The 23,563-nt window shown below is 41.2% G+C and overlaps 1 protein-coding gene across 2 annotated transcripts in view; it reads left to right on the top strand.

The window, feature by feature from the left end:
- The window catches only part of arhgef3 (Rho guanine nucleotide exchange factor (GEF) 3), a 58,595-nt gene extending 38,852 nt beyond the window's left edge, over positions 1-19,743 (top strand). For both annotated transcript variants that reach the window (XM_038279699.1, XM_038279701.1), the window contains 8 exons: positions 150-410; positions 946-1,008; positions 1,083-1,179; positions 2,253-2,329; positions 2,414-2,671; positions 15,773-15,943; positions 16,284-16,473; positions 17,924-19,743. In XM_038279699.1, the coding sequence (XP_038135627.1) occupies positions 150-410; positions 946-1,008; positions 1,083-1,179; positions 2,253-2,329; positions 2,414-2,671; positions 15,773-15,943; positions 16,284-16,473; positions 17,924-18,579 (1,773 nt within the window). In that variant the 3' untranslated portion in view covers positions 18,580-19,743. The remainder of the gene's footprint in view (positions 1-149; positions 411-945; positions 1,009-1,082; positions 1,180-2,252; positions 2,330-2,413; positions 2,672-15,772; positions 15,944-16,283; positions 16,474-17,923) is intronic.
- Positions 19,744-23,563: the final 3,820 nt, after the last annotated feature.

Consider the following 23,563-nt stretch of genomic DNA (forward strand, 5'->3'; position numbering starts at 1 on the left):
AATTGTCTAAAATTTAGGAACGCTATAATAATCCTCTCTCTCCACCTAAAGGACCTACAAAAGGGGAAAAGTTGTGTGATCCAAAGTCTAACGAGTCAAATAAATCAGGTAAAAATATGTCTCCTGTTTAAAAGTCTTTGTCTCTGCAGCGCTCCATCAGCTGCCGCCATGAGGGTCGGGTAGAAAGAGCAGCTCCACCCCCTCGCCCTCCTCCTCCATGTCATCCTCCTTCCTTGTCCATGGTGAAGACCCGCGTTATTTCAGCGACCATCTCCAACCCATCGTCGCGCGTTTCCACATTAACGGCCGTGGCCTCAAAGCGCCGTGACAGCAAACTGTGGAGTGAGACCTTCGACATCCGAGCTGGAGCAACTCAGACTCTGAGTCCCAAAGAGATCAAAAGACAGGAGGTAAAAAAAAATTTTTTTTTTCGACTTAATTCCTCAAATTGGATGTTTTTCAAGAGAGTACAGTTTAATCCGCCTAGTATGGAAGCCCATTTCCGCCAAATGAGAGTAAAAATGCCAAATAGAAAGTCAGAAATATGAGATATTCGGCTTTCAAAATTTGTTTCTCAGAATTATGACTTTGAAAGTTGCGATTATAACTTTATATCTCAGATTTATGACTTTTTAACTAATAATTATGACTTTATATCTTAGATTTCCGATATAAAGTCATAATTATTTGTTATAAGATATTATAACAAATAAAAGTCATTATTCTGAGGTATACTTATGATTATTTGTTATATCTTATAACAAATAATCATTAATATATGTCAGAATAATGACTTTGAAAATCAAAATTATAAATTAATATCTCAGAATTATGACTTTCTATTTGCCTTTTTTTTTTCATGAGACAGAAATGGGCTTCCGTAGCTGTGAGAAGTTTAGTAAAACCGTTTGTGTTACTGGTTTTTCTGTACCTACCTGTCTACAGGCTATTTTTGAGCTGGCTCAAGGAGAACAAGACCTGGTGGAGGATCTGAAGTTGGCCAGAAAGGTAAACAGCAAATGTGTTTTTTGTCGGGTTGAGATTAGTGCAGATATTTACATGTGTCTTGTGCACACCTGCAGGCGTACCGCGACCCAATGCTGAAGCTCTCCATCATGACTGAACAGGAGCTAAACCAGATCTTTGGCACCCTGGATTCACTCATACCTCTGCATGAAGGTAAACAGAAGAGGTGGAAACTAACAAAGTACACTTACTTGATTACTGTACTTAAGTACTTAAGTATTTTTTGAGTATCTTTACTGTTAGTTTCTTGTTCCTTTTAGCTCTGCTTTGCTTTTTAATGGTCTGTTGCTGTTTTTCATCCATCATGGCGGATAGCAGCCATTAGGACTGAACCTGGATGCCACTGATTTACAGATTTAATAAGGTTCCACTAACGTGAGAAACTCAGAGCAGATATTATTAGTAGTTTATCATTTTCTTAAGACAATAGTTGTTGCCATGTGGCCAAGTTGTTCAGTAGAATGAGTCTCAGATCAGAGTTATAGTTTCTAATAGATTCAACCTTAAACCTTTATTCTATAGAGATAGAAAGAGGAGAATCTAGACTCTCTTGCTTTATTTTTGGTTTGTTTTTAAATTAGAAATAATCAAATAGCTGTCCTCATTTTACTGTGGCCTTTTATTTGTACGCTGAATTGCATTGTATCAATACATCAGGTGGTTTAACTCAGAAATGTTCTGATATTAGAAAATAGAATGTGGATTTTTGAATACTTAAGTGAGTACTTCAATACTTAAACTTGAGTACGGGTTTTACTGAGTAACTTTTACTTGTAGTTGAGTCAGATTTGACTATGAGTATTAATACTTTTAGTCTAGTACTGCTATTAAGTACTTTGTCCACCGCTGGTAAACGGTGGTTTCTGATGAAGTACAGAACAAGCTGGAGACTCTGCAGCAAAACAAGATTTTACTTTAACAACAGCTGAATTAAAGCCGACAAACTGCGAAATCTGATCATGAGACTTTAGAGGATTTTCTCGGGAATGTTTAACTGGGAGAAATTTTATTCTCTTTAAAGGGATCCATGGATAGTTGAACATGTTTAATATGAACTGGAACCAAAAAAAAAGTGAAAACAAAAAAATAAATAATCTCAAAAGTTTTCCAAAGTTTTATTTCTGAACTGTGTTTTTTTTTTTGCTTTTTTTTCACGTTTTTATTTACAAAAAAAGATTTTTTTGCTTGCAAGAATAATGGAATAAGATTAACTCCATATTTCTCAGACCTGCTAAGTCGGCTACGAGATGCCAGAAAACCTGACGGATCCACGGAGAACGTTGGACCCATCCTGACCGGCTGGGTGAGTCCTGGACGAGTCTGCAGGGTTTTCATAGACCTTTATAGTCGACCCATGGTGATCGGTGATGTCTTCGTGTCTCTGCAGCTGCCGTGTCTCTCCTCCTACACTCCGTACTGCAGTAACCAGGTCCAGGCCAAGGCTCTGCTGGATCAGAAGAAGCAGGATCCCAGGGTCCAGGACTTCTTGCAGCGCTGCCTGCAGTCACCTTTCAGCAGGAAGCTGGACCTGTGGAACTTCCTGGACATCCCTCGCAGCCGGCTGGTCAAATACCCGCTGCTGCTCAGAGAGATCCTGAAACACACAGACAACGACCACCCAGACCGGCAGCACCTGGAGGAAGCAGTGAGAAGAACTAGCCTTGATCTTTCTGCTAAAACAGAAACGTTCCTGTGGTTAAAATAAGACAGCAACAGTAATGTGATGCAAAATAATAATCAGCAAAGATTTGGTTTCTCTGTTAAATACATTCTAAGAACATAGAAAGAATGAGTCCTCAAGATTACATGAATTACACAATTACCCCCCCGCCGCCCCCCCCAAAAAAATAAAATAAAAATTGAAACATAGTCACATGACCAAATCAATTCAGTTTATTTCTATAGCTCCAATTCACATCATGTCATCTCAGGTCACTTTCCAGTTCACCAGATCATCCAGTCAGATTGATTCAAAGTTTTCTATCTAAGGAAAACCGGCTGATTGCATCGACTCATTGACTCTTCAGCAATCCCTCACACTAAAGGCTGATTTATACTTTGAAACCAGGTCGTCTGCGTGTTTGTCACAGTGAACGCAGAGATGCCAGATGCCAGCGCCTTAGACAGGACGCCTCTGATTGGTCAGATCTACGTCTGCTCTACTCTATGCGTATTTCCTGTTTGATACTGTCAAGTTCTCTGTTTAGGTTTGATTTTTATATGTGTTCACCAAAACAGGTACCTTAGCGGCTTGTTTTGTTTGTCTGACCGCCATTGTGGAAATGGAGCAGCTAGCAAAGCGAGGTGCGCCAGAACGCTGGGACCCTTTTTCCACCTGGATCCCCGCTCTTTTTGGCCCTCATGTCCCTCCTTTGTCAGACAAACTTGCCCCCACTTCCTCACCGCCTCGGCCGTATCTAGACCCACAGCTAGTTCGTGATTGGCCCTCTGGCGTTGTGGCGTGGAATAAAGTAGCGCAGACCACGCTTCAATAATGGGCAGAAATCAAAAATATCTGCAACAAGCTCACTGCGACACACTGCTGCGGGAGGATAACTAGGCCTTAATCATGCTTTTTAGTGACAGTGGAAAGGAAAAACTCCCTTTGAACAGGAAGAAACCTCCAGCAGAACCAGGCTCAGTGTTAGCGGCCATCTGCTGAGGCCGACTGGGGTTCAAGGAGACAGAAGCAAAGATACAGAAATATCTACTAAAATAAAGTAGATAGGTTTGACTTAGACAGACTTTATTTTCGTTTTGTACAAACTGAGTGCATACAAAAAGAAATTTCGTTCAGTAAAGCTCTCAAGACATTTCCATTTTTAAAGTGCAGCAGTGATAAAATAATAATGTACCTTTATGTATTTTCCATTCAGAACAGAGGTTGCCTCCGGGTCCAACTCCCACAACAGTTTCAGAAAGTCAAAACCTGACAAAAGTCGTGGAAATCAGTCCTTTAGGAGACCTGTAACCCTGACAGTTTCCTTTCCGTCCTCAGGAGAGACTCTACAAAGTGACGAATCCTGAGATATTTATAGAAACGTCTGTGGAGGATTGGAGGATGTTCTATTAGTCTCATATGCTGAAAAGATGGAACTAGGTTTATATCCCCTTAATGACCACTCCTGGGAGACCAGAGAGGGAAACCTTTGTTCCATTTGTCCTTCTTTGAATCAAACATTGCTTTATTGCTCTCCATACCCAACATTTTCCAAGCTTCACCTCTGACCTCAGGATGGACTCCCAGACTACAAGGTTCCCTGTAGCTGCACAACAACCATCATTCTGCCACCACTTTGCATTATAGAGCAAACCTAAACTGAGCTGCTGCTGCTATATTCTGTATGAAACAGAGGAAAAAGAGGCTTTGCTGTCTTTTGGTTCTCAGGTGAAAAAAACCCAAATTGTCACTCCTCTCCTCAAAAGAAAAGTTATCTTTTATCATGTATGTATGTCTATCTATGCTATGTAGGTAGTTTCTTTAGTATTACACTAATATTTTAGTGCATTAAAAATTATTCAACTGTTAATCTTTAATTTAGTTTTTTTGTTGTTTTTTTGTTGCTATATAGAGTATATGTATTTATTTTATGGCGAAGAAGAGGAGTTTATTTGAGCTAGTTTTCCAGAATTTGATTTCTAATCATCTTTATAGTCTTAGCGAAATTATATTTAAACGTCAAATCATTCTGGCTTAAACATGTATATAAATGTATACTTCTAAAAGAGGTATTGAGGCTGGAAGACTGCTTCCTCCAGGTGGTACCTGATCCTTCTGACAATCGCTGTCCTCAGAAAAAAATCAGTCAAGGAGAATCCTGCTTTAACAACAGCAAATTGTAGAGGGAAAAAGTATTCAACTATTTGCTCCAGTTAAATAAACAGAGATAGATGGATTTCACTCAGTCTGTACTTTATTTTTATCTTTGCAAAGAGAGAACAGTTCATCATATTAACCTTATTGCACGGTAATCAGCCCATTTCTGAACAATGGCAAGTAGTCAGATTCAAAACTAATTACAGACACTTTGGTTAAACAGCAACATGTTATGAATAAACCTGAGAAAGAATCTGGTTTGTTATGGGAAGAAGCTCTGGCTTCTCTAAAAACATCCTCACACTGGGGAATTTTGTGGCCTTGCAGGTGAAACAGGCTGAGTAAAAACTTTTATAGTGAATCAATAGGATAAATTTATATATGAAATAAGAGAAATCTAAATGTTCAGACCCTTTACTGTAGTGTCCTGACATTGTGATTTTAACTTTTACCCGCTTTTTGGCGCTTTTGGGTTTTCTATTTTTCTGAGCACTTCAGGCTCTGACTTTGGAGCTAATTTGCCTGATTCTTTACTCCCAGAGTCGCTGCAGCTGCTCTAACCGTTTTAAACCTTTGAATGATGACGTGAAGGCTCACATCTTTCTGCCCTTCCTTGTTGCGTCATTGTGATGTCAGCCCCAAAAAATATGCTGAAGAATGTGAACGTCCCATGGAATGAATACACCGTCGTGCTTCAACTTTACACATAATAATAATAATAATGAATTTTATTTGTAATGCACTTTACATTTGAATTCAAATCTCAAAGTGCTACATTTAAAAAAAAAGAAAATTAAAACAAGGTTAAAAGACCATAACATTAAAAACACTACAATAAATTCACATGTAATGCAAATAACACAGAACTCGAAAAGTAATCATGAATTTAAAAACCCCCCACTAAATGTTAATTTAGTAAAGTAAAATATTGATTTTTAAATTTTATTTTTAAAAATCATTCTAAAAAACAAAACAAAAGAGAATCTAGGTTCACTGTTGACATGAACGTACCTGTCAGCAAGTGACTGAACTTTACAGAAAGAACTTTACAGAGTGTCTGTTTTTCTCGTATTTAAATATAGATTTTTTCAAAATGAATTCAATGATTTCCATTGTATAAAATAATTAAAATTTATTTTTAAATTAGTTATTTTCTATTTATTTTACTGGCAGCTGATTGTTTTCTGTCTCTAATGGAGGGGTATGTGGAGCTGGAATAAGAACATATATTAATTTATCTAAAACATGATTTCAACATTAAATATACTATAAAATTATAAAATCCACAATTTAATAATTACATGCCTCATTAAGTAATTTAAAAAAGAAATTAAATAGATAAATAAATTAAAATTCAATCATTTTTATGCATTCTTTCATTTATCTAGAACTTGATTCAGATATTTAATACATATTTAAATAATGAATTCAAAGTTGCATTAAGTTATTAAAAACGAATTTTTGATTATAGATTAAATACACATTCAATATTTGATGTGTATTTAAATATCAAATATTAAACATCGATAGAATTATGAAAAACAAAATAATCAAATATCCCATTTAATAGTTAAATATACACTTAAAGTTATAAATTAAATAATGAAATGTTATCTAAGAAGTGCATTTATTCATTTATCCCATACATAATTCAAATATTAGTTTTACCTTAGAGTTGAAAATGCACAATTAGACAATACTTATCAAGGTGCATTGTGGGAAATTTGGAGTCCACTACTTTTTTCATCCACTAGATGTTCGGACAATCATTTAAAAAAGCGTGATAACTATATAGTGCCCTATGTAGTGATTAGCACGGATGTTCAGACACAGCTTAGATGAGCAGAATGCTTCGTGAGAGCTTTCCTCGCAAAGCATCATGGGATTTGTTGTGGTGGTGATAGAGGACAGGGCCGTGCAGAGACCACTAAAGGGGCAGGTGCTCAAAAAAAAAAAAGGGCACATCTTATCGCATTTTAGGACAGAATATTAACAAAGTCACATAGCTTTCAGAGTTTAATGAACAATGATAAATTACAAAATTGTGAGACATACAATCAAAGCTAAGGGAAATAGTGGAGATGGAGACGGTCCATTCAGAAAAGCAGAGCTGCTGCATCAAACTTTAACGTGGAACTGCAGAAAAAAAAGAACAAAACAAACATTTTATTAATGGATGTCACCATGAGTAAAGCCTACTCTGTTTGTGTCTTAGTGTATTTTGTAAGTACCTATATACATTTTCTTCAATCTTTCCTCTTTGTTTTTTCTTGCCAGTTTCTCTTTTCTTTTTTTCTTCATTGACTCATCTTTTCTGTGTTGAGTGAAGGTCATTGTCTTATTTATTTCAGTCTCTTGCCTTTCTTTTCTCCCCAAACTAAATCCAAGATTATGATCCAAAAACTTATTTTCCGTCATGGTGATTTTACTGTTTAAAAACAAATTTCCAACTTTTAAGCATTTTTGCTATTTTTGTTCTCTTTTGTTCACAGCAGCAGTTTTCTGTTAGCCATGTCTTTAAAAATGTTAATAACCTCACTGTGAATGATTGGCACATCCTTCTCGATGCCAACAAAAGAAGGTCTGACAACCGATCCTCCTTGCATAAGCTGCGCAGTTTTGTTTTCACCAGCTTCATACATTATATCTATCATATATCTATCATGGTAGTTCTGGATGAGTTCTCCTTCAAGATACATTTACCTAACGCTAGAATAAATGAAATGTACATCATGCAGCAAAGGAAATTAGAAAATCAGACATATATCCATTATGGAGATGATAGGTTTTTGACGGGCGATGTGCCCCTATTGCATAAGTAATACTGAAGAATGTCCTACCATCATTAAGGACACAGGGAAACTTTTTAGTTATCTTGCTTTGCTAGCAAAGTCATTAGCTAGCAGCTAGCTCATAGCACAAGAACAACAGCCAGTCTGTATGATAAAAATACTGAATCGATAGATAAGAACAGCTTTTCCTCACCTGGCTCTCTCCTCCCGCTCAGTAGTTCTTCAGAGAAAGGCGCGCCGCGTCCTATACTTTCCTCCGTTTAAACCGCTACTCTTTGCTAAAGTAGAGAAATTATACAACATTCAAAGTTTTCCGTTGTCTGACAAGTAACAAGCCTACTCCAGTATTTTCACCAAAAATTATGTTTTTTAATTCACAAAAGAACTGTTCTGTAATCATTACAGAACAGTTTTTTGTGAATTAAAAAACATAATTTTCAATGTAAAAGACTAAAAGCACAGAGTAAACAGTGTTTTAGATCAAACAATACTGCATCATCCATGGGGCTCATTTGGTTTCACTTACATGTCTGTTATGTTTGTAGTTTTATATTTTTTTCTTTTATGCTACTTTGATTGGGTTACATTTTTAGTAAGACTAATGTAACTACTTGTTATTCTGACTCTTGTTGTAAAAATCGATTTTGAGAGGCCTTTATTTTGACATCCAGCTAGACAGGAAGTTGTTAGAGGATGTGTTACAGGAGTCAGTTTGAGCCTGTCTGCAGCAGAGACAGCTGCCTTCATCTTCCACTCTTAATGGGTTACAGTTTGTTTCCATGCTTGTTCAAGCAACGTCTGTAAGTATTTTGTTTTAGAATCTGACACATTTTGGTGTTAAAAATGCCATAACAAATGTATAGTGGAGTTCAGCTAAATTGTAATTCATGTATATTCATGTACAATTCTTGACGTATATTTTGTATATGTTTGTATTTCAGTTTCACAAAGTAAAGATTCAGTAAATTCACAACAAAGAATCTGCTTTTGTGGAGTTGCTGAGTATCTGTTTAGCTGCTTGGATAGCTAACTCTTAGCGAGGCCAAGACAGTGAAAAGACGGCATCACAGCAAGCACGGAGCAGCGCTGTTTCAAAGCTAAGTGGCAAACAAACTCACAAGTGGCTTACATCTACTGAACTGTCTTTCAAGCACTTTTTAAATGATGGAGCGCAGACCTTCAGCAAAATTTGAGACACAATCATTAGCATCTCATAGCGTCCAAGCTTCAGTTAGCTCCAGATCTAACATTGTGCTTTTGCAAGCTAAAGCGAAAGCTGAAGCAGCTCAAACTAGAGCAACATTCATGAAAAGGGAGGCAGAAATTAAACTGGAGCAAGCACGTCTGCAAGCCGCACTTGATTCGCTCAGAGCAGACGAAGAGCTAGAAACAGCAAGAGCTGAAATGCAAACATTAGAAGCTGGATTAATGGAAATGGGCTATGAGATAAGGAGTAATGCCTCTAGTTCAGATCTAGAAGAAGCTACAAAGCAACTTGTTTCCAAATATGTACTGGAACAAAGGAGTGTCACTACAGGTGCCACACCATATCAGATGAGGAGTGCAGATGCAGATAGCATGTCAAATTGCTATGCTGCTACAGATCAACAAGCGCCAATAAATCACACAGCTACTGATTATGGCCCGCCTCCTCTTCTAAGCACCCCGAGAGTTAATAGTACACTACCTCATTCAAGTAATGGTCCTCCACCTGTACCAGCTCCGCGGCGTTCTAGCCTCAGAGTGCCTGACCGTACAGATTACCAGTCTTTCAATCTCACCAGTGATCTTGCTAAATTTTTAGCTCGCAGCCACATGGTAACCTCAGGGCTCAGTCCCTTTGATGATAAGCCCATAAATTACTGGGCATGGAAGGCATCATTTAAGAGCGCAATAGCTGGCTTAGATCTGTCAGCAACTGAAGAGCTAGATCTTCTTGTGAAGTATCTAGGCAAGGACTCAGCTGAGCAAATCAAACGAATTAAAGCCGTTAACATCCGACACCCACCAGCCGGATTGTCATTAGCCTGGGAACGGCTCGAGGAGACATATGGCTCACCTGAAGCTATGGAGCATGCACTTTTTTCAAAGGTGGAAAAGTTTCCCAAGGTTTCATCCAACGATCCATGGAAGCTGCGTGACCTAGCAGATCTACTGTCAGAGCTGGAATATGCAAAGTTAGATGGCAGTCTACCAGGCCTGTCATACTTAGACACTGCCAGAGGCATACACCCCATAGTGGAGAAATTGCCTCACAACATACAAGAGAAGTGGATATCACATGGCTCAAAATACAAACGCACCCATCTAGTCAGCTTTCCACCGTTCTCTGTGTTTGTGAAGTTTGTTCTCACAGAGGCTAAAGCACGCACAGACCCCAGTTTTAGTCTCTTTGCTTCTTCGTCTACACCTGCAAATGTGAAAAAGAGCTATTCAGACTGGTCAGCCAAAACACCTGTAGCGGTCCACAAGACGCAAGTCTCTTCTACTGGAGAGTCAACCAGTGAGAACGAGAGCAGTGCAGTGAACCCAAGCAAACAGTGCCCGATCCATCAAAAGCCTCATCCGCTCAAAAAGTGTCGCGGGTTCAGACTGAAGACAATGGACGAGCGTAAGCAGCTCCTTAAGAAGTTCTCCATCTGTTTCCGTTGTTGTTCCTCCACGCAACACCTGGCTAGAGATTGTACAGCTGAAATTAAATGTACAGAATGTGAGAGTGATGCTCATGTATCAGCACTCCACCCTGGTCCTGCCCCTTGGTCATCCAAAGCGTCTCTTCCCCCAGCAAACCATGGCGGGGAGGGTGACAAAGCGGACAGCCAAGAGGTAACTTCAAAGTGTACACAGGTGTGTGGAGAAGGAGTAAGCCCACGGGCATGTTCCAAAATCAGCCTAGTCAATGTGTACCCCGCTGGATGCCAAGAACAGTCCAAGACAATGTACGTCATTTTGGACGATCAGAGCAATCGCTCTCTTGCTCGCTCCAAGTTCTTTGACATCTTTCAGATCAAGGGATCTTCGCATGCATACACATTAAAGACATGTGCAGGGCTAACGGAGATGTCAGGAAGAATGGCTTCTGGGTTCATCATAGAGTCAGCAGACAAGAAGCTGAGTCTTTCCCTACCTACTCTCCTTGAGTGTGACCAGCTCCCCAGCAACCGCTCTGAAATACCTACACCAGAAGCTGCACGCCACCACACTCACCTGAAGTCTATTGCAGATGAAATCCCACCTCTGGATTCCAATGCCGACATCCTCCTGTTGTTAGGCCGAGACATCCTTAGGGTGCACAAAGTCAGGGACCAGATCAATGGTGTGGGCAACTCTCCATTTGCACAGAAGCTGGATTTGGGGTGGGTAATTGTTGGAAACGTTTGCCTTGGATCCACCCACAGACCTCTTGAGGTAAAGAGCTTCAAGACCACAGTGTTGGAAAATGGTCGTACAAGCTGTCTTCAGCCTTGCAGTGGTCAGATGAAGGTGAAAGAAACCTTTACAGAGAAGCCCAATAGTCGTCATCAGCCAATGCTTAGCCGAGTGCACAGTGCGATGACACCTCTCAATAGTGAGAGTCTGGGTCAAGGAATCTTCAATTGCACCTCAGACGACCACAAACTCGGACCCTCAGTTGAAGACATCAAGTTCCTGCGAATCATGGGTGAGGAGTTCCATCAAGATGAAGCCAACAACTGGGTTGGTCCTCTACCTTTCCAGTCACCAAGAAGGCGGCTACCCAACAACAGACAACTCGCCTATGACCGGCTCATGTCCCTACGACGGTCATTGGACAAGAAGCCTGCTATGAAGACGCACTTCTTGGATTTCATGGAGAATATGCTCAAGCGACAACATGCAGAGATTGCACCACCACTCCAAAGAAACAAAGAGTGCTGGTACCTACCTCTATTCGGAGTCTACCATCCGAAAAAGCCGGACAAGATCCGCATCGTCTTCGATTCCAGTGCAGCCTATGACGGAGTGTCACTCAACGACGTCCTCATTACAGGCCCCGACCTCAATAACAGCTTGGTGGGCGTCCTCATGAGGTTCAGGAAAGAAGCAGTGGCTGTCACAGCTGACATTGAGCATATGTTTTATTGTTTTGTGGTGAAGGAAGACCACAGAGACTTCCTTCGCTTTCTGTGGTACCAGAACAATGACATGGCAAATGAAGTCATTGAATATCGGATGAGAGTCCACACCTTCGGAAACAGTCCCTCACCCGCCGTCGCCATATACGGCTTACGAAGGGCTGCTGAAGAAGGGGAAGCAGAGTTTGGTCCTGCAGTGCGAAAATTTGTTGAACGTGAGTTTTACGTGGATGATGGGCTGAAATCATTCAGCACTGAAGAAGAAGCCATCTGTGTTGTAAAGCAAACTCAACAAATGCTTGCAGCTTCTAACATCAGGTTACACAAGCTCACTTCCAATCGGCCTGCAGTCCTCAAAGCCTTTCCGCCTAATGATCTTGCTCAAAATATGGAAGATTTGGATCTCTTTGCAGATGACCTGCCTATTCAACGCAGTCTGGGATTATCCTGGAACATCATGATGGACACGTTCACTTTCCGAATCACTTCTGAACAGAAACCCTTTACACGAAGGGGGGTGCTGTCGACTGTGAACAGTGTCTATGACCCACTAGGGTTCCTGGCCCCAGTCACCATTCAGGGTAGACTGCTCTTGAGGGAGCTCACCATACTGGCATTTGACTGGGACTCACCTCTTCCACAGAGCATGGAAGCCGAGTGGAGGAAATGGAGAGACTCTTTGCAAGACCTAGAGGAACTTCAGATCAAACGTGTCTACACGCCCATTTCTACATCAGGGGCTCAGCGAAAGGAGCTTTGTGTGTTTGCTGATGCATCAGTGAAAGCTGTGGCTGCAGTGGCATACATCAGAGTCTCATCTCAAGAGGGGCATGTAGAGACTGGCTTTGTGTATGGGAAAGCGAAGTTGGCGCCTCGACCTGATTTGACGATTCCGAGGCTGGAACTCTGCGCAGCAGTGCTTGCCGTGGAGTTGGCAGAAATGATAACTTCAGAGATGGATGAAGCGTTCGACAACATAGTATACTACACTGACAGCAAGGTAGTGTTAGGGTACCTCCACAACCAAACACGGAGGTTCTATGTCTATGTGCACAACAGAGTCCAACGCATACAGCACTCACCATGCTCTGGACAGTGGAGATACATACCTTCGGACTTGAATCCAGCTGACTGCGGCTCTCGCTCTGTGCCAGCGGCTCTTCTCAGCAGCACGACATGGCTTAAAGGACCAGCCTTTCTCACCAAGCCATCTCTGTACTTCTCTGAGTCTAAAGAGACATACGGCCTTGTCGATCCTGCGGCAGACTCTGAAATACGTCCCCAGGTGACAGCAAACATTGTGTACATCCCTGAAGATATTGTTCAGCCCAAACGTTTTGAGCGCTTCTCCAAGTTAAGCACTCTAATCAGAACCATAGCGCACTTGATCCACATTGCTCGCACCTTTTCTCACTCTACTTCAACTAGCAGCTGCAGAGGTTGGCACATCTGCGAACCCTCAGTGGAAGAGATGGCACGAGCCAAAGTGTGCATATTGAAGAGTGTTCAGAAAGAGTGCTATGAAGAAGAGATCAAATGCATTCAAGAGGGCTTAAACATTGCCTCTTCAAGCAGCCTGTATAAACTTAATCCTATTCTTGACTCCGATGTCCTGTTGAGAGTTGGAGGTCGTATAAAGCACTCAGGCCTAGAGTTGGATGACATCAATCCCATCATTGTCCCCGGCCGTCATCACCTGTCAGTGCTTCTCATACGCCACTACCATGAAGCGGTGAAACACCAGGGCAGACACTTTACAGAAGGTGCCATCAGGTCAGCAGGCTTCTGGATAGTTGGTGCTAAACGAAGCATTACCAGTCTTCTGTTCAAGTGTGTGACATGCAAGAAGCTGCGGGGAAAAACAGAACACCAACAGATGGGAGACTTACCAGCGGAGCGGCTACAGGTAGCGCCCCCCTTCACATACGTCGGTGTTGACGTATTCGGGCCTTGGGAGGTTACTTCACGCCGAACTAGAGGAGGACATGCCAATTCCAAGAGATGGGCAGTGATGTTTTCATGCATGTGTACGCGAGCAGTGCACATCGAGTTGATAGAGACGATGACTGCCAGTAGTTTCATCAACGCTTTGAGACGTCTCTTCGCCATCCGAGGTCCTGCTCGGCAAATTCGTTCTGACTGCGGGACGAACTTTGTAGGTGCTTCACGAGAACTGCAAATGTCCAGCACTACTTCATGCTCAGATAGCATAGAGAGATACCTCAGTGACCAGAACTGCACCTGGGTGTTCAATCCACCCCATTCATCCCATATGGGCGGAGCCTGGGAGCGGATGATTGGGATTGCCAGGCGCATCCTTGACTGTGTGCTAAAAGAGCAAAGAACACGGTTGACACATGAGGTCTTGACTACCCTTATGGCCGAGGTAGCCGCAGTGATGAATGCTCGGCCACTCATCCCAGTATCATCAGACCCAGAGTCAACTTTGATCCTCACTCCATCCATGCTCCTGACCTTGAAGACGGGGTCGGCGCCTCCTCCTCCTGGCAACTTTGAGGGTGGGGCCAGGTACAAGGAAGAATGGAAGAGGGTCCAAAATCTGGCTGATATCTTCTGGGGCAAGTGGAGGCGCGAGTACCTTCACACGTTGCAGCTCAGACAAAAGTGGCAGGATAAGAAGGCCAGCTTAAAATGTGGAGACGTAGTTCTACTCAAAGATTCTCAATCCAAGAGAAATGAGTGGCCCATCGCTATCATCACAAAGACTTTCCCAGGGCAAGATGGACTAGTCCGGAAGATCGAGATGACTACTACAAAGGATGGAGAAAAAAAGACTTTCTCTCGTCCTGTCACAGAAGTAGTCCTGCTTCTGTCTGATGAAAGCACCAGCAATGTAGATAATTAAGTGTGGGTTCTTATAGACCCCAGGCGGGGAGTGTTATGTTTGTAGTTTTATATTTTTTTCTTTTATGCTACTTTGATTGGGTTACATTTTTAGTAAGACTAATGTAACTACTTGTTATTCTGACTCTTGTTGTAAAAATCGATTTTGAGAGGCCTTTATTTTGACATCCAGCTAGACAGGAAGTTGTTAGAGGATGTGTTACAGGAGTCAGTTTGAGCCTGTCTGCAGCAGAGACAGCTGCCTTCATCTTCCACTCTTAATGGGTTACAGTTTGTTTCCATGCTTGTTCAAGCAACGTCTGTAAGTATTTTGTTTTAGAATCTGACACATTTTGGTGTTAAAAATGCCATAACAAATGTATAGTGGAGTTCAGCTAAATTGTAATTCATGTATATTCATGTACAATTCTTGACGTATATTTTGTATATGTTTGTATTTCAGTTTCACAAAGTAAAGATTCAGTAAATTCACAACAAAGAATCTGCTTTTGTGGAGTTGCTGAGTATCTGTTTAGCTGCTTGGATAGCTAACTCTTAGCGAGGCCAAGACAATGTCTATTCAGGTTGACATTGGAGAGGCGGTGCAGACTGAAGACAGCCATCCGTCCGATCATGGTTGATCTTGCTTAGGGCCAAATGAGCAGCGGCCACAGTGTAATGTGGAATATTCGCTACCTTTAGCTCCGCAGTTAGCCGCCTTATCTGACTGTGCGAGAGGCAAGTGCGTCGTCACCGGCAAAAGGTCAAAGGTAACAACGTGACCGGAGGGCTTACTGTATTGTTTTTCTTGCCAAAAAAAGATAATAATAATAATTTCAGTACATGTGTCAAATAAAAAAAAATATATATATAAAAAAAAAAAAAAAAAAAGGGACCAAAAGGGCACATTGGGATCATGGAGCAAAAGGGGCAGGTGCTCAAGCCCCCTTAGCCCCCCCCTCTGCACGTGCCTGGTAGAGGAGGAGTTACATGACTACTGGGGAACAAAAAGTAGTGACCATCTGTCCAAAAGGTCAGTTAACTGAGCTCACTACATAGTCCCCGCTCTATATAGTGATGGAGGGATAGGGGTTAGGGCGGACGTTCAGACACAGCCCAAGTTTTAGTCTGCAGCAGATTTAGAGGAATGAGCCGACTAGCTGTGGCCTAATCGGGGGGTTATGTGTTTGGCTGTGCAGATGCTGATGGTCCAGACCGTGGTGGCAGATATCAACCGGCAGACTGGAGAGTCTGAGTGTCAGTACTACAAGGACTGCCTGCTGTATTCAGAGGACGGACAGAGGGACGAACTCATCGATCGCTCCAAGTGCCTCAGCTGCCATGGAGAGCTGAAGAACAACAGAGGACTCGTTAGTGCTGCTCTCGTTTCCTTCATCCTTCCTCAACTCGTTTCTACCCCTTCATTCACTCAACCTCTTCCCTCAAACTGTGGATCTGTACACTTTTATAATTTCAGTAGTGGAGAATAAAGCTGTTATTCCAAAAAAAACAAAATAAAAAAAAAACAAACAACTTGAGACCAGTGGATTGTTTTTAATTTCCTTTTTTGGAATGACTATGACCTGGATGACTGAGACTCTTCACCAGAATAAAGCTGTTATTTTAAGGAACAAACAAGCATAAAATGAACAGAAACCGTGGATTCTATCAGATCTGTTTAATTCTCCCTTCCTTTGTCCTTTTTTGCAGAAACTCCACGTATTTCTGTTCCAGGATATTTTGGTCATCACCAGGTCGATGTCACTGAACAACCAGCCAGTGAGCTACCAGCTCTGCCGCCAACCCATCCCCATTCAGCAGCTCGACCTGGAGGACATATCGGACGGCGAGATGAGAGTGGGCGGGTCCATCAGAGGGGCCTTCAGCAACAATGAGCGAAGTCAGTGATGCACAGATGTTAGTGGAACCCGACCAATAGCCTGACCCTTAGGCTGACAAGGCCAGACAGACAGAATCAGAATGGTCAATCCAAGTTTGCCTTTTCCAGAAGTAGTTTAAGTCTTTTTTCCAATTCACCAATCACCATTCCCCTTAGATGCCTAGACAGGGTGGATTTACCATTAGGCAGAACCCTGCAAAGCAGTGCGGTGCTGGACAGATATTGAAAGCTCATTGCGGGTGCGGGCGGGAGGGTGGGAGCGGTGATAAGCGGCAGTCCCGCGAACTAAAAACGTGTTTTAGTCATAAATTATCAGTCTATGTCTATCATATATATACGTCACAATGTGCTGGATATTGCAGCTCGTGCCACCTAACGGGCGTCATGCACTATGCGGTGAAGAATCAGCCAGTAATGTGTTCCAGTGGGTGGTGTGAGTCAGAAAGTAGATACTGGTCTGTGTGAGCAGGTTTCCTATAGACTCCAATGTTGAGGTTTCCATCTCCTTCCATGCTCACTAAACAGTCCAGGAAAGGTAGTTTGTTGTCGTTGGCATCTTCTCTGGTGAACTTGATGTTGTGGTCCACAGCGTTGATGTGTCTGGTAAAAGCTTCCACTTCTTTCAGCTGGATTTTGACGAATGTGTCATCCACGTATCTAAACCAGTTGCTTGGTTTAGATACATTGAAAACGTCACCTTTTCAGGGGGAATCGTTAGGATAATTATCATTGATGATGTGTGAGTTTGGTATTAACTGCCTGTTGCGCGTCAGAACTGATGTTTTCCACAATAGTTTGTCTAGTTGGGACAGTTCCTCTGTTTGGATATACAGTTATAATCTTCATTCTGTACGTGGCAGAGATTTATATATGAAATGAGAGCAGTTTCCTTCAGTGAGGAACAAAGTGTAATATTTTGATAAGGCTGCAGCCATGGATGCCTTCTCATCTGCTAACATGCATGATGTAAAATAAGATGATGTAGCAGACAGGAGATGGATAAAAGGCCTTTTTAACTGTTAATCGAGGCCACTTCCTGTTTGGTAAGCAGCTGCCTTCTGTAACTCTAAGCAACTTCTCTGATCTGAGTAAGATTATAATTTATATCAGAATCTGTTGTCATGTCTCCTGGTTATTTAATACATATAAGCAATTAAGTGTTATTCAACGAGTTTGTCTGCAGTGATCTCTTTTCAGGGAAAACAACCGGAGAGATAGAGCATCAGGGTGCAGACTCAGAGCCTATCTTTAACACAAAAGCGATCAGAAGATGCTGCTAAATATTCCACAGAGTTGCATGGTGGAGGTTACAGGACCACCCAGAAAGGGTTGGGTTATTAGCTGTTTAAATGCCTGTTAGAGGTCACCTTTTCTTTTTTTATACTGCTTAAAATCTTTCTTATTTCAAATGTTTTTATTGATTCATTTTTGTCATTTCTTCTCCACACAGCCAAAAACTTCTTCCGGGTTTCGTACCGCTCAGGAAGCCAGCTGCAGACGTACTGCTTCCAAGCCAGCGACGCCTTCAACAAGCAGCAGTGGATCAACTGCATCCGCCAAGCCAAAGAGGCGGCGGCAGCAGCACCCACAGCAGAGCAGAACCCTCATGGAGGTCAGCGGCTCCATCCGGAACCGGGACGACTGATGGAGCTCAGTCATCACACAGGTCCAAGTCCTGAGAGCGGACATCCAGAAACCAAAGCCCCAGCAAAGATGGAGGAGCTTCTGGAGCTGCAACAGGAGGATGTTTTAAATGGAGGAGAAGATCTCGGTCTGTCGAAGGAGACCACGACGATGATGGAGGAGCAAGTACCAAGCAAGGAGAGGGAGGTTGATTCGAGTGAGAGGAAGGGTTTACCATCAGGAGGGTCATTAACAGGCAGCGAGACGGAGACAAGGCGGGGACCAGAGTCCCCCGCAGACTGGAAGATGGAGGAAGAAGCAGAGACTCCTAGCTCAGCTGACAAAGAGGTTCCTGCTTCTGTTTTGGTTCATCCGGTGAATCCAGAGCAGGAGGAGTCGATGAAAGAGGAGGAACACGGAGGATCTAAGGAGGAGGAAGGGGTGGACACAGGAGGCGGCGAGGAAACGAGCCACAGATGCTGACAGAGAATGAACAGAATCTGCTGGACTCTGTGAGGACACCACTCAGGCTATCTGAGGAGTATTTTTCTATCAGTATTTATGATTAATCCTATAAGTATTTCCACATTATGTCCCATTCTAACCCCCATCTGTTTCTGTTAAGATCAACACATTGACTGAATAACTGTAAAAGGCTAAAAATAAAACTCTCCTTGCTCTTATATCCACCTCTGAATGCAGGCTTTGCAGAACCAGCTATGTATGGAGCTAAAAAAGGGACAATAAGCCTTTTAATTTTTTTACTGAAAAATTATTTTGAAACTTACGGAAGCGTAAATGAGACAGTTTATCTCATATTTACAAGATAGGATCTCATAATTATGAGATAAGCTGTCTGATTATCTCATAATAAACTCATGAGATTTTTGCTCAAATAGAGCAAAAAAGTTTTAAAACAAAAAAGAAAACTGAAACAAAAACAGATTTTAAACTGAAAATAAATGTTCTTTTAGTTTCAGATTACTGTATTATTCTTTTGTCAGTTTCAAACTGCTGCGTGTCTGAGGAGGAGGACAGATACTTATTGTTATACTCACAGCATTATAGCAATAAATATTTCAAGGTTGTTGTTTTTTTATTTCTTTTGGGTCCTAAATCAGTTTTTTTTACATGTTTCAAAATTTGTTTTCAGTTTTATTGTTTTAAATTTTCTTTGTTTCAGAAATATTCTTTAGTTTTTTTTTTTTCCCGTTCTCTTTCAAATCTTCTTACAGTTTACAAATGTTTTTGGTTAATTTTAAATTTCACAGCAGTTCCTCTATTCTGTCATTCAGAAAATAAATGTAACTTAATTGAAATTATTGGAACAAAATATTCCTGAAAAGGGTTCAGGTTAGTTGTTTTCACACCTGATCAGGTTGTGATACTATCCTAAGTTAGAGCTGCATTTATATTTAAGCAATTTTTTTTTGTCAGATTACCATATTTAAAGAGCAGACAGACTGTTTGGTTTAATTTCTGCTTGGTAAACATTTTCTGGAGTTGTTGGCTTCCAGTTTCTGATCAAAGCTTCAGGTTTTTTCCATCCCAGTAAAGATTGTTGCAGACTGACTCTGCTTCCTGGTGCCAAGGCCAGAAATCTCACCAGAGTGCTGCAAAAAAATAAATCTATGTCAAATTTTCTTAGAACAAGAGCATCTTTTCTTGAAATAAGCTGGTAAGTGATACACTCTGCCAATGGAACAGGACAATTTACATTTAAAATAAGAAAAAACAACTTTAGTCTCTTCTTTCAAGTGCATAATATCTAATTATGTTATTTTATTGTTATTTTAAGAGTAAAAATGCTCATTCCATTGGCAGGTGATGTTATTTACCTGCTCATTAGGGTAAATAAAATCAATTTAACATTTTTACTCATTTTTAGATCATTTTTGCTGTGAGGGAAAGGAAAGAAGAGTGAACCGGTTACCGGGCGGTCATCGGCACCCAAACCGATAATCCTGGAGGTCTGAGAGCAAAAATGTCTGATAAATGTGATGATAATTTCAGATGGATCATTATTTATACCTAAAACTAATATGTTTGCAGTGATTTAATGAATTTAGCTTTAATAAGTAAAAAGATAAAAACAATAATTTTTGTCTGGGAGCGGCCATTTCTGCCCAAATATAGTAGCCCCTCCCTCCTGCCATCTTCCAGCAGTGACGTCACGGTGCGGTAAGCCTAGCGCCATTCTCCCCGCTTTACAAGCTAAATCAGTGGGAACTACTAGACACATCTGCAATCAACAACAATTATTGAAGATTTCCAGAGGACTTCACCATTGAAATTCACCAGAGCTATAGTGAAACTGACAATGCCCACGTGCATGGCAGCTGGATGCTGGAATACATCGAGTTAAAGTGAAAAAAAGAGTTATTCCACCTTTCTGATTCCTGATCCTCCACGGACGGGTTGGTCGTTGGATCGCCAACTTGAAGAGGGAGGATTTGCCATCGAACTTCTGGCCAGAGAAAAAACCCGTAATATGTAGCCAACATCTGGAAGAAGAATGTTTTCAAGATGACTTGGATAATAGCGCGTTGTGACAAACACCAGATACAGCACTGGGACTTGATCAACAGCCGATACCGCACCGTGACGTCACAAACCAGTAGGTGGCAGTAGTGTTCTTTGACAAACATGGATGCCTCCAGTAAAGCACATTCACATGAAAATTACTCTGAATTAAAAACACTGATCATTTATTGAACAGGATGGAATAATTTCAGATTTAAAGAACTTTCAGAAGTTTGAATTCTGATTATGAGCGGACTTTTCCTTTAATGAGTTTCTGTATTCTCCAAAGCTGAGATGGATGCCAGTTATTGTGTGTATAAAAGAATAAAGAAAGGCCTGCTGTATAAATGCTGTTTCTATAGATCCGTTGTCTTCAACATTTTCCAGGCCAAGGACCCCGAACCAATGGCTAGATGGAATGGGACCCACTAATTATATATATTGTATTAAATAGTGTTCTATCAAACTGGTCCTATAGTCACTCTATTACAGATGGAATGTAACTAAAGTAATCCCTCCCTGGGATTATTAAAGTATTTCTGATTCCTGGTTGATGGGACAGGTGTTGTGAATGAAACGGTGCCCAGCTTGAAAGAGCTCCTGTGTGTCTCTGAATGTGTGCATTGATGACTGAAAGACATCTTCTGCCTCCGTTTACTACAGTCTGTTGGATTCATGTTCATGTGGATTTAAAGACATTTTTATTAGTGGAAAAAATACCAGGGGGGAATATAAAAAACTGTCTAATGAACCAAAACTTTCACTATCCCCATGCAGTACCTCTGTGGACCCCTAGGGGTAGCAGACTCCCTGTTGAAGACCTCCGATACAGACTGTACATGAAGAATGCTTCTATAAATGCTCCAAACATTATGTGTGTACATAATAAGTAACAATTCAGGAATACGATTATAGTGCAAAAGCTAGAATTATAGACATTATAAGGTAGAGTTGCATATCTTAGAAGCACTGAAAGGAAATCATCCTGTTTCTTCTGCTTTGTTCACATGAAAAAGGATTCAGCCATTTGTTCGTCTTCATTAAACCAAAGAATCAATAAATTCAACTGAAACCTTTTTCTATGAATCTCTCTACCTGTAAAAGAGAAAAATGATAAAGTTTTGCAGAGCTAAAATGGGTCTGTAATATTTGTGTAAAAAACGTTTTTTTGAACTGAAAAATAAAATGAACTGGAAAAGATTTGATTGTATTTATATTACATTAACTAATATCTTTGATAATGTCTGTGTCCTTGAACCCCAGTGGGCCTCAGCAGATGGCCGCTCACACTGAGCCTGATTCTGCTGGAGGTTTCTTCCTGTTCAAAGGGAGTTTTTGCTCTCCACTGTCGCTACAAGCATGCTTAGTGTGAGGGATTGCTGAAGAGTCAATGAGTCAATGCAATCAGCTGGTTTTCCTTAGATAGAAAACTTTGAATCAATCTGACTGGATGATCTGGTGAACTGGAAAGTGACCTGAGATGACATGATGTGAATTGGAGCTATAGAAATAAACTGAATAGAACTGAATTATATATAAAAAAAGATAAAGCTGAAAATGAATTCTGGGGAAAAATATACCTTAACTTTTCAGTTCAGGTTTGCTTTTTTGCTTCTGTTGTAGCTCAGTATGGGGGGGGGGGGCTAAGATCAAATTTTTTTTGGACAAAGCCATTCACGCTAGGTTGGGTTGCGGATGCCCGGGGCGGGCCTGTAGGTGCGACCGCCATCAGAGGCGGACGGACAGTCTCCTCACTCCGTCTGCTCTCCGTTGTCATGGTTGCGGTGCTAGTATTCCTCTACACTGGTGGTGGTTTTCCAAAAACATTTGAAACGTGTTTCTGTGCTAGCCTAGTAAACTATCCCCACCCGCCAGCGGCCAAAATCATTTTTTCCTGCAGTGGTCTAGCCTCGATCAATGCCCCAGGCCCTAGAACTGGTGGACCAATCAGAATGCAGAGATGGGTTTTGAGTTTCTGTATGCAAAGTGGGCGGGGTTTGAGGGGCGTGACGACAAAGCTGTGCGACGCTGGATAAAGCACAACAAGGAAGATGGCAGCAACTATTGAACAGCTCTGGTTTGACTCCGCTTTGGAATCAGTTTGGAAGGATTAGACTTTGGGTTTTCATTGAAACGTGAGCAGCAAGAGGCTCTACGCTCATTTATTTTTAAGAAGGACGTATTCGCCGTTTTACCGACAGGCTTTCTGTCGCGGTTACTACGTCACAGACAGTGGCGCTCATTGGTCAGAGCGTTGGCCAATAGACACAGACATGGCTTGAAAAACAGGGTTGTTCTCATCAACAATCTTCTGATGTTTTATGTATCGGGGTCAGACTAGATTACACATTTAATCTCACATTTAGTCTGGTTTATCAGGCTATTTCTGTGCCATATTTCCTCTTTTTTGTCATTAGACTGTGGCCATTTCTCAATTCACAAGAACACGATACGGACTCTTACGCATGCTGGAGGTTTCTTCCTGTTCAAAGGGAGTTTTACCTCTGAGGAAAAAAGTCAAAAATTTGAGAGAAAAAAAGTCAGAATTCTGACTTCTATCTCATATTATACTGAAATAAATGTTTTGAATCAGTTAACTTTTTTATTTTGCCATTGGGCCTAATCCTCTACTACGAAAGAGGATTAGGGCCACTGAAAAAAAAAAAAAAGTTAACTGATTTTTTAATTTTATTTCAGTTCAACATGGGAAAAAAGTCAGAATTTAAATTTTTTTCTCAGAATTCTGACTTTAATCTTAGAATTCTGACTTTAATCTCAGAATTCTGACTTTTTTCTCAGAATTCTGACTTTTTTCTCAGAATTCTGACAGCCATAGCCATGTCTGTTTTAGATACTAGCTCTGTTCATTTAATGACCTTCTGCTTCTCCATTAATTCTGAGAATTCTGAGATTAAAGTCAGGATTCTGAGAATAAAAGTCAGAA

The sequence above is a fragment of the Cyprinodon tularosa genome, unplaced genomic scaffold, assembly GCF_016077235.1.
Source record: "Cyprinodon tularosa strain WSP-4 unplaced genomic scaffold, ASM1607723v1 ctg152, whole genome shotgun sequence".
NCBI lineage: Eukaryota > Metazoa > Chordata > Actinopteri > Cyprinodontiformes > Cyprinodontidae > Cyprinodon > Cyprinodon tularosa.